At 41.3% G+C, this 10526-nt stretch overlaps 2 protein-coding genes across 2 annotated transcripts; one reads left to right on the top strand and one right to left on the bottom strand.

The window, feature by feature from the left end:
* The first annotated feature begins 2268 nt into the window (after nucleotides 1-2268).
* Nucleotides 2269-7821, top strand: LOC139368890 (parapinopsin a). Its single transcript, XM_071108365.1, has 5 exons — nucleotides 2269-2611; nucleotides 2896-2986; nucleotides 3107-3344; nucleotides 3429-3671; nucleotides 7696-7821. Exons 1-5 carry the CDS (start codon nucleotides 2269-2271, stop codon nucleotides 7819-7821), a joined length of 1041 nt encoding a protein of 346 aa, XP_070964466.1.
* A 336-nt stretch (nucleotides 7822-8157) lies between these two features.
* Nucleotides 8158-10021, bottom strand: LOC139368891 (complement C1q tumor necrosis factor-related protein 3-like). Its single transcript, XM_071108366.1, has 3 exons — nucleotides 9685-10021; nucleotides 8879-9025; nucleotides 8158-8579 (listed from the first exon to the last, which is right to left on the bottom strand). The coding sequence occupies exons 1-3, from the start codon at nucleotides 9896-9898 to the stop codon at nucleotides 8275-8277; spliced, it is 666 nt and encodes a 221-aa protein (XP_070964467.1). The 5' UTR covers nucleotides 9899-10021; the 3' UTR covers nucleotides 8158-8274.
* Nucleotides 10022-10526: the final 505 nt, after the last annotated feature.

Genomic DNA, 10526 nt, shown 5'->3' with positions numbered 1-10526 from the left:
TACACAAAGCCAGTTTGACTGACAGGTGGTCCCTGGGAACAGCAGACCCTCTCCAACTCCTCTAGTTAGCAGTGGATCATGCAGCAAAGCTATCAAGGAAAGTGCAATCAAAGATCCCTCAGGAATTGAGCCCCCCTGAATTATTGACCCCTCAATCCGGATCTAGGGATTTAGTTGGTTTTATCTCTTATAATCTACAGCCTCTCTCTACTGAGTAGCTTTATAAGGACAGAGTGGTCCAGATTCTGAGTCTCTGAATCTGTAGAGCCATTACCAGGCTACTACACTACATAGGGCCTCGATTAGACTGCTGGATCTATTATTGATCTGCTATTGGACTGCTTTATCTATTATAGATCTGCTACTGGACTGCTTTATCTATTATAGATCAGACACTGGACTGTTTTATCTATTATAGATCTGCTATTTATCTATTATAGATCAGCTATTGGACTGTTTTATCTATTATAGATCAGCTATTGGACTGTTTTATCTATTATAGATCTGCTATTGGACTGCTTAATCTATTATAGATCTGATACTGGACTGCTTTATCTATTATAGATCTGATACTGGACTGCTTTATACTGGACTGTTTTATCTATTATAGATCTGCTATTTATCTATTATAGATCAGATACTGGACTGCTTTATCTATTATAGATCTGCTATTTATCTATTATAGATCAGATACTGGACTGCTTTATCTATTATAGATCAGATACTGGACTGCTTTATCTATTATAGATCAGCTACTGGACTGCTTTATCTATTATAGATCAGCTATTGGACTGCTTTATCTATTATAGATCTGCTATTGGACTGTTTTATATATTATAGATCTGCTACTAGACTGCTTTATCTATTATAGATCTGCTATTGGACTGCTTTATCTATTATAGATCAGATACTGGACTGTTTTATCTATTATAGATCTGCTATTTATCTATTATAGATCAGATACTGGACTGCTTTATCTATTATAGATCAGATACTAGACTGTTTTATCTATTATAGATCTGCTATTTATCTATTATAGATCAGATACTGGACTGCTTTATCTATTATAGATCTGCTATTTATCTATTATAGATCAGATACTGGACTGCTTTATCTATTATAGATCAGATACTGGACTGCTTTATCTATTATAGATCTGCTATTTATCTATTATAGATCAGATACTGGACTGCTTTATCTACTATAGATCAGATACTGGACTGCTTTATCTACTATAGATCAGATACTGGACTGCTTTATCTATTATAGATCTGCTATTGGACTGCTTTATCTATTATAGATCTGCTATTGGACTGCTTTATCTATTATAGATCTGCTATTGGACTGCTTTATCTACTATAGATCAGATACTGGACTGCTTTATCTATTATAGATCTGCTATTGGACTGTTTTATCTATTATAGATCAGCTATTGGACTGCTTTATCTACTATAGATCAGATACTGGACTGCTTTATCTATTATAGATCTGCTATTGGACTGCTTTATCTATTATAGATCTGATACTGGACTGCTTTATCTATTATAGATCTGATACTGGACTGCTTTATCTACTATAGATCAGATACTGGACTGCTTTATCTATTATAGATCTGCTATTGGACTGCTTTATCTATTATAGATCTGCTATTGGACTGCTTTATCTACTATAGATCAGATACTGGACTGCTTTATCTATTATAGATCTGCTATTGGACTGTTTTATCTATTATAGATCAGCTATTGGACTGCTTTATCTACTATAGATCAGATACTGGACTGCTTTATCTATTATAGATCTGCTATTGGACTGCTTTATCTATTATAGATCAGCTACTAGACTGCTTTATCTATTATAGATCTGCTATTGGACTGCTTTATCTATTATAGATCTGCTATTGGACTGCTTTATCTATTATAGATCTGCTATTGGACTGTTTTATCTATTATAGATCTGCTATTGGACTGCTTTATCTATTATAGATCTGCTATTGGACTGCTTTATCTATTATAGATCTGCTATTGGACTGCTTTATCTATTATAGATCTGCTACTAGACTGCTTTATCTATTATAGATCTGCTATTGGACTGTTTTATCTATTATAGATCTGCTATTGGACTGCTTTTGTGCTTTTATAGATTAGGAATACCATCGGACTAAAAGCCGACGATACGCCCTTCCAGTGTGTTTCTTATATATTATAACACAGGTGTCTGGCCAGGTGGGTAGTGCTCACCACTCAACTCCACTGCCCCAAAAAGAACAGAATGGACCACCAACAGCTTCTCCCCAATCTCCATGGAAACATCTCCTCCTCCCCGGGCTCGGTCAGTGAAGCGCTGCTCTCCAGGACGGGCTTCACCATCCTGGCGGTGATCATTGGTGTGTTCTCGGTGTCCGGAGTCTGTATGAACGTCCTGGTCATCATGGTGACGATGAGACACCGAAAGCTGCGCCAGCCTTTGAACTACGCCCTAGTCAACCTGGCAGTGGCTGACCTGGGCTGTGCTCTGTTCGGGGGACTGCCCACGATGGTCACCAACGCTATGGGCTACTTCAGCATGGGGCGGCTAGGCTGCGTGCTGGAGGGTTTCGCTGTGGCTTTCTTTGGTGAGTTACCATCGAGGACCACTTTGGAAACAAGTGTTTTAATAAATACTTTTAAATCCTATCCTCTGGGAATACATTGTGCATCTAGTTGTATATGTTTTCACCCAAATAAATTCAATTAAATTCAATACAACAGTTTAGGGGTAGTAAATGGATGTGTCTGACTATGCAGAGAGAGTTAGATTTGTCAAATCTACTAGGCCTATTGATGTCAGTTGAATAGATGTGTTTCCTGGGTTATTGCATGTACATGTAGTGTACATGTTTGATGTTGTCCTTCCCAGGAATTGCAGGTCTGTGTTCAGTGGCCGTGATAGCTGTGGACCGTTATGTGGTGGTGTGTCGACCAATGGGGGCGGTCATGTTCCAGACCAGGTCAAGTATTCCATTTAACTCTCGTAACTGTGCATGTACAGAGGGAAAGATAGCAGTTGTGTAGAAGTAAGGATACATGTGTAATGAAGTTAACTGTAATGTATTCGTACTGTAACATAGGCACGCAGTCGGAGGGGTGGTCCTGTCCTGGGTGTGGTCGTTTTTATGGAACACCCCACCTCTGTTTGGCTGGGGCAGCTTTGAACTGGAGGGGGTTAGGACCTCCTGCTCCCCAAACTGGTACAGCAGGGAACCAGGAAACATGTCTTACATCATTATTTACTTCCTGCTCTGCTTTGCCATTCCTTTCTCCATCATCATGGTCTCCTACGCTCGCATCCTCTTCACACTGCACCAGGTGGGCATGGGATGTGTGTGTGTGGGTGTTTATACGTGTGTGTGTGTGTGTGTGTGTGTGTACTCATGTGTGTGTTTGTCCCAGGTGTCCAAGCTGAAGGTGTTGGAGGGCAACAGCACCACCCGCGTGGAGATACAGGTTGTGCGTATGGTGGTAGTCATGGTGATGGCCTTCCTGCTCAGCTGGTTGCCCTACGCGGCCTTCGCCCTCTCTGTGATCCTTGACCCCAGCCTCCACATCAACCCTCTCATTGCCACGGTTCCCATGTACCTGGCCAAGAGCAGTACTGTCTACAACCCCATCATATACGTGTTCATGAACAGACAGGTGAGGGACAACACATACAGTACACAAGGAAAGAGGAGACCTAGTCAGTTGCACAACTGAATGGATTCAACCGAAAAGTGTCTTTCGTATTTAAACCAACCCCTCTGAATCAGGGAGGCTGCCTATGGACATCCATCTCAGCGCCCAGGGAGCAGTTGTTGTTTCATTGGCTTGTTCAAGGGCAAAAAAATGTTTTGCCCACCTTACCGGCTCTGGGATTTGAACCAGCAACCTCTTGGTTACAGGCCCAACACTCGTAACCGCTAAGCTGAGAGTTGTGTATAACAAGCACAGACACACATAGAGTTGAAGTCGGAAGTTTACATACACTTAGGTTGGAGTAATTAAAACTCGTTTTTCAACCACTCCACAAATTTCTTGTTAACAAACTATAGTTTAGCAAGTCGGTTAGGACATCTACTTTGTGCATGACACAAGTCATTTATCCAGCAATTGTTTACCGACAGATTATTTCACTTATAATTCACTGTATCACAATTCCAGTGGGTCAGAAGTTTACATACACTAAGTTGACTGTGCCTTTAAATAGCTTGGAAAAATCCAGAAAATTATGTCATGGCTTTAGAAGCTTCTGATAGGCTAATTGACATCATCTGAGTCCATTGAAGGTGTACCTGTGGATGTATTTCAATGTCTACCTTCAAACTCAGTGCCTCTTTGCTTGACATCATGGGAAAATCTAAAGAAATCAGCCAAGACCCCAGAAAAAAAATTGTAGACCTCCACAAGTCTGGTTCATCCTTGGGAGCAATTTCAAAACGCCTGAAGGTACCACGTTCATCTATACAAACAATAGTACGCAAGTATAAACACCATGGGACCACGCAGTCGTCATACCACTCAGGAAGGAGACGCATTCTGTCTCCTAGAGATGAACCTACTTTGGTGCGAAAAGTGCAAATCAATCCCAGAATAACAGCAAAATACCTTGTGAAGATGCTGGAGGAAACAGGTACAAAATTATCTATATCCACAGTTAAATGAGTCCTATATCGACAGGAAAGGCCGCTCAGCAAGGAGGAAGCCACTGCTCCAAAACCTCCTTAAAAAATGCCAGACTACGGTTTGCAACTGCACATGAGAACAAAGATCGTACTTTTTGGAGAAATGTCCTCCGGTCTGATGAAACAAAAATAGAACTGTTTGGCCACAATTACCATCGTTATGTTTGGAGGAATAAGGGGGAGGCTTGCAAGTCGAAGAATACCATCCCAACCGTGAGACACCGGGGTGGCAGCATCATGTTGCGGGGGTGCATTGCTGAAGGAGGGACTGGTGCACTTCACAAAGTGATGTGGATATATTGAACATCTCAAGACATCAGTCAGGAAGTTAAAGCTTGGTTGCAAATGGGTCTCCCAAATGGACAATGACCCCAAGCATACTTCCAAAGTTGTGGCAAAATGGCTTAAGGACAACAAAGTCAAGGTATTTGAGTGGCCATCACAAAGCCCTGACCTCAATCCCATAGAACATGTGTGGAAAGAACTGAAAAAGCATGTGCGAGCGAGGAGGCCTACAAACCTGACTCAGTTACACCAGCTCCATCAGGAGAAATGGGCCACAATTCACCCAACTTATTGTGGGAAGCTTGTGGAAGGCTACCTGAAATGTTGGACCCAAGTTAAACAATTTAAAGGCAATGCTACCAAATACTAATTGAGTGTATGTAAACTTCTGACCCACTGTGAATGTGATGAAAGAAATAAAAGCTGAAATAAATCATTCTCTGTACTATTATTCTGACATTTCACATACTTGAAATAAAGTGGTGATCCTAACTGACCTAAGACAGGGAATTTTTACTACGATTAAACGTCAGGAATTGTGAAAAACTGAGTTTAAATGTATTTGGCTAAGGTGTATGACCTTAGAGATCATTTTAATTCTCTATTTGGTTAGGTCAGGGTGTGACTCGGGTGGGCAATCTATGTTTTCTATTTCTTTGTTGGCCGGGTATGGTTTTGGGGGCTGCCCCAAAAAATGGGGGGTAGCACACGGGGTGGTTGGCGGAGCCAGGGTTTAAACCAGAGCCAACTCCCTGTACTCACCGTGGGGAGCGTGTGACTGGGCAGGCACCATGTTTTACGGCGATACGCACTGTGTCTCCAGTGCTCATCCACAGCCCAGTGCATGCTGTGCCAGCTCCCCGCACTTGCCGTGCGAAAGTGGGCATCTGTCCAGGACGGGTGGTGCCGGCTCAGCGTTCCTGGTCTCCAGTGCACTTCCTTGGTCCAGGATATCCTGCGCCGGCTCTACACGCTGTATATCCGGTGCGCCTTCACAGCCCAGTGCGTCCTGTGCCAGCTTCCCGCACATGCCGTGTGAAGGTGGTCTTTTGTCCAGGACGCGTTGTGCCAGCTCTTCGCTCCAGACCTCCAGTGCACCTCCACAGTCCAGTATATCTTGTGCCAGCTCCATGCACCCGGCCTCCAGTGCGTGTCTCCAGCCTGGTACGTGCTGTGCCTGCTCCACGCACGAAGCCTCCAGTGATGATCCATGGCCCAAAGCCTCCAGTGATGATCCATGGCCCGGAGCCTCCTGTGATGATCCATGGCCCAGAGCCTTCAGTGATGATCCATGGCCCCGAGCCTCCAGCAACGGTCTGCAGTCCAGAGCCTCCAGCGACGGTTCCCAGTCCGAATCCTACAGCGACGGTTCCCAGTCCGGATCCTCCAGCGATGGTTCCCAGTCCGGATCCTCCAGCGACGGTGCCCTGACCTTAGAGATCCTTTTAATGATCTATTTGGTTAGGTCAGGGTATGACTAGGGTGGGCAATCTATGTTTTCTATTTCTTTGTTGGACGGGTATAGTTCCCAATCTGAGGCAGCTGTCTATCGTTGTCTCTGATTGGGGATCATACTTAGGCAGCCTTTTTCCAACTGTTGTTTGTGGGATCTTGTTTTGGTACTGTGCTGTTTAGCCCTACTAGACGTTACGTTTCATATTTGTTGTTTTTTCGGTGTTCATTTAATAAATTAAAATGTACGCCTACCACCCTGCACCTTGGTCCGATCCTTCCATCAACGAGCGTAACACTAACTGACCTAAGACAGAGAATTTTTACTAGGATTAAATGTCAAAACTGAAAAACTGAGTTTAAATGTATTTGGCTAATGTAAACTTCCGACTTCAACTGTACATACAAACACAACACTGTGGTCTTCATATTCATGAGTATAGGTATGATTGTGTACTCTATAAAAAATCTGAGATACATCATAGAATCATAATTTGAAAGATGGAATATGCATTTTGTTATGTACTGTTTAATAATGAGTATTATCTAGCTGGTGGAGTCCATGTTGTGACTGTGTTTTCTGAGAGTGTTATCTAGCTGGTGTAGTCCATGTTGTTAATGTTTTTTCTGAGTATTATCTAGCTAGTGTAGTACATGTTGTTACTGTGTTTTCTGAGAGTATTATATAGCTAGTGTAGTACATTCAGTGGTGTAAAGTACTTAAGTAAAAATACTTTAAAGTACTACTTAAGTAGGTTTTTGGGGTATCTGTACTTTATTTTACTATTTTTTTTACATTTTTGAATACTTTTACTTTTACTTCACTACATTCCTGAAGAACAAAAGGTACTTTTTACTCCATACATTTTCCATGACACCCAAAAGTACTCGTTACATTTTGAATGCTTAGCAGGACAGGAAAATGGTCCAATTAATGCATTTATTAAGAGAACATCCCTGGTCATCCCTACTGCCTCTGATCTGGTGGATTTACTAAACACACATGCTCCATTTGTAAAAATAATTATAAAAGCAAGTAAATAGTGGCGCCTGGTTTGCTTAATATAAGAATTTAAAATTATTTATACTTTACTTTTGATACTTAAGTATATTCAAAACCAAATATTTTTTTACTGGGTGACTTTCACTTTTACTTGAGTCATTTTCTATTAAGGTATTTTTTACTTTTACTCAAGTATGACAATACGGTACTTTTTCCATCTCTGCGTCCATGAGTGTGTTGTGTATCTGTCTCTCTCCAGTTCCGTGACTGTGCTGTTCCTTTCTTGCTGTGTGGTCTGAACCCCTGGGCCTCAGAACCAGTGGGCTCTGAAGCTGATACCGCCCTGTCCTCCGTCAGCAAGAACCCACGAGTCTCACCCCAATGACAGCAACTTTCTATTTTTTTGTACAATGTAAAGTTGCTGTTATAAAATATAGTTTGATGTGCAATATTTGGTTGTAACTGTTTCAAGAATACTAATAAAAGTATAGTCCATGATATATGGACAGAGACATCTCCAAGTGTATTGTGTCACAAGGGCTTAAGGTGGATCCGGGTTCCTAATCTTAATCTGATTTACTACAAATATATTTAAATCACCTGCTGCCATATCCCGGTTTAATCTAATCTAAATTAAATTCATCTAAATTGATAACATGATCAAAGGGAGCAATACAAAAGTAATTGCTGCAAACCATTAATTCACGAAAGAAACGATTGCTGTTTTTAACATTGCTTTTATTGCCTCACACACATGTAAATGACAGCAAAAGAGATTATAATGTGTGGAAGTTAAGTGGAGAACCCTCCCAACCTACACCCTGACCCCCTCAGTCTCTCAGACGTTTTCTCCTTCAACCTGGAAGAGAAGGAAGCCATTGAAGGTGCTAAGGTTTTTGAAAGCATTACTGGTCACCTGGAAACCAGACGGTAGGACCAGGTAAACGATGTCTCCTTTGGCCAGCTGCAGGGTGGCCCCATTGGACGCAAAGTCTTCATTGTCCCCTTTGTCCTGATACTCATAGACCAGAGCTACCTGCTCTTGGTTCTTGTAAAGGGCCACACCGATGTTGGCCTCATTTTTCCAGGTATAGGAGGTGAAAGTGAAGTAGTAGACTCCATGTACTGGTGCTGTGAATGCTCCTGTATGTGTCGACAAGGAACTTCATGAGAATTTCTGATTTATAAAGCATTATTAAACTATTTATAACGGCAAGTTATCCTACTCTAAAGGTCCCGCTTTATTAGTAGTGTATCTTTATGAATCCTTATAGAGCATGAAATACAGTTATACATGATTTGTTACCCATTGATATGTAGTTCTTATAAAGCCAATATGTTATCTGGGAATGTTTCAGCCAGACAAAGCAAGAATTATATGGAAAAATTTGGATGCAGTGGGAGTTGTCTATGTAAATCGTAATAATATTTCAATGGCTGACCTGTCCGGGGGCTGAACGCGTTGCCAACGTTGGTGATGATGTGACTGTGGACCAGGTTGGTGTCTGCCTGGAAGGGCCCGGTGTTGCCGTAGCCCTCATTGTCCTGGATACTAGGTCGCAGGGCAGCTGAGAAGGCCACATCTACAGCTGAGTATAACAAAACAAATAAATGAGTTGATTTCAGTAGATTTGACATTTACATTTTTTTGCGTCCATCACCCACAGACATGTTGAACTAGCAGTGGCTAAAGAGTTACACTTTATTTGGATAGTCCATGCTTTACAGAACTATCAGTAGCATTTCAACAAACTATCTGCTAACCCTAACCCTAGCTCTAACCTTAACCCCTACCCTAACCCTAACCTTTACCCCTATTCTAACCCTAACCCTAAACTTAACCTTTACCCTTATTCTAAACATAACCCTAAACTTAACCTTTACCCTTATTCTAAACCTAACCCTAACCCTAAACTTAACCTTTACTCTTATTCTAAACCTAACCCTAACTCTAAACTTAACCTTTACCCTTATTCTAAACCTAACCCTAACCCTAACCTAACCGTATCAAGGTTTATCTTGGCCCATTGATAGACAACTTTCAAGTTGAGTAACCATTTAACATGATTTTTTTAAATATCTATCTTCCCCTTTAAATTCAAATCAACTTATTCAGTCATATCAGATAATGAATTATTGGCCATTGTTCTGTCATTGTTCATTTTCTGTGCATGTATATAATTTATATCTGGTGCATCTAGTTACTATTATATTAAGAAAACAATATATAAAAATCCAAGAGACTTACAGTTGCATGACTTTCTCAAGTCCTCAACCTCCCTCCTCAGGTTCCCCACCTCGGCAGACAGGCCAGAGAAAAGGGTAATGAAAGGGTCACGGCTGTAATCAGAGATGGATTGCTTGTTGGTGGAATCATCTGCCTGTCCATAAGACAGACAAACGATCACAATCAGCTGGAGAGGAAGCATCGTCTTCTTTGTCTTCTTCATCATTGTCTTCATCTGGACCTGCAAGAGTCTGTGGAGTTGGGTAGTTCCAAGGACTTGTTTATAAAGGGTGAGGTCATGTGACCAAAGTAAAGGACTTATTAGGAATTACATGTTGAGTGTGGAAATTAGAAATACATTTTAACTGGGACTATTCCTGCCCTCTGTACAAACACATTTGTTGGGCCTGGGCCAAATAACACATAAGTATCTGCAAGAGCAAACTTCAACCTCATTTCCCGAAAATCTTATCAACTGTTCAAATACAGGAAAACTTCGGTAAATGATTGTTTAATTTTTATCTTCTATTGATTTGTAAATATAGTATCATGCAGTCAATGATATTCAGTCTTGTTGTCAGTCCGCCACATTGCATTGGACTGAGAATCTAGCTACAAGGTGACACAACTGCCTCTAGTTCTCAGGTATCAAGACTGTGGCCACATCCCAATTATCTCTCCTTCCTCCCAAAGCGTGCACTAGTTCACTTCCCTTCACTGACTTAACATAAAATTACTGTTATAAGAAACATGGAAACACAACTCTATTCCATACTTACTCCAATCCACTGTGTTTGCATTTTGTTGGAAGTAGTGAACGACACATACAGATCACACACTCAGAACAAACAATAAATCAGTCA

Source organism: Oncorhynchus clarkii, chromosome 16 (genome assembly GCF_045791955.1).
Source record: "Oncorhynchus clarkii lewisi isolate Uvic-CL-2024 chromosome 16, UVic_Ocla_1.0, whole genome shotgun sequence".
NCBI lineage: Eukaryota > Metazoa > Chordata > Actinopteri > Salmoniformes > Salmonidae > Oncorhynchus > Oncorhynchus clarkii.
This window is presented reverse-complemented; position numbering and strand designations above follow the sequence as displayed.

Bases quoted from the DNA above. Each gene is read 5' to 3' on its own strand.
- LOC139368890 (XM_071108365.1), top strand. From the start codon at position 2,269: ATGGACCACCAACAGCTTCTCCCCAATCTCCATGGAAACATCTCCTCC. The intron at 2,612-2,895 runs GTGAGTTACCAT...TGTCCTTCCCAG, and splicing joins TTTCGCTGTGGCTTTCTTTG to GAATTGCAGGTCTGTGTTCA. The intron at 3,672-7,695 runs GTGAGGGACAAC...GTCTCTCTCCAG, and splicing joins ACGTGTTCATGAACAGACAG to TTCCGTGACTGTGCTGTTCC.
- LOC139368891 (XM_071108366.1), bottom strand. From the start codon at position 9,898: ATGAAGACAATGATGAAGAAGACAAAGAAGACGATGCTTCCTCTCCAG. The intron at 9,026-9,684 runs GTAAGTCTCTTG...TGTTATACTCAG, and splicing joins CTTGAGAAAGTCATGCAACT to CTGTAGATGTGGCCTTCTCA. The intron at 8,580-8,878 runs GTCAGCCATTGA...CGACACATACAG, and splicing joins CGCGTTCAGCCCCCGGACAG to GAGCATTCACAGCACCAGTA.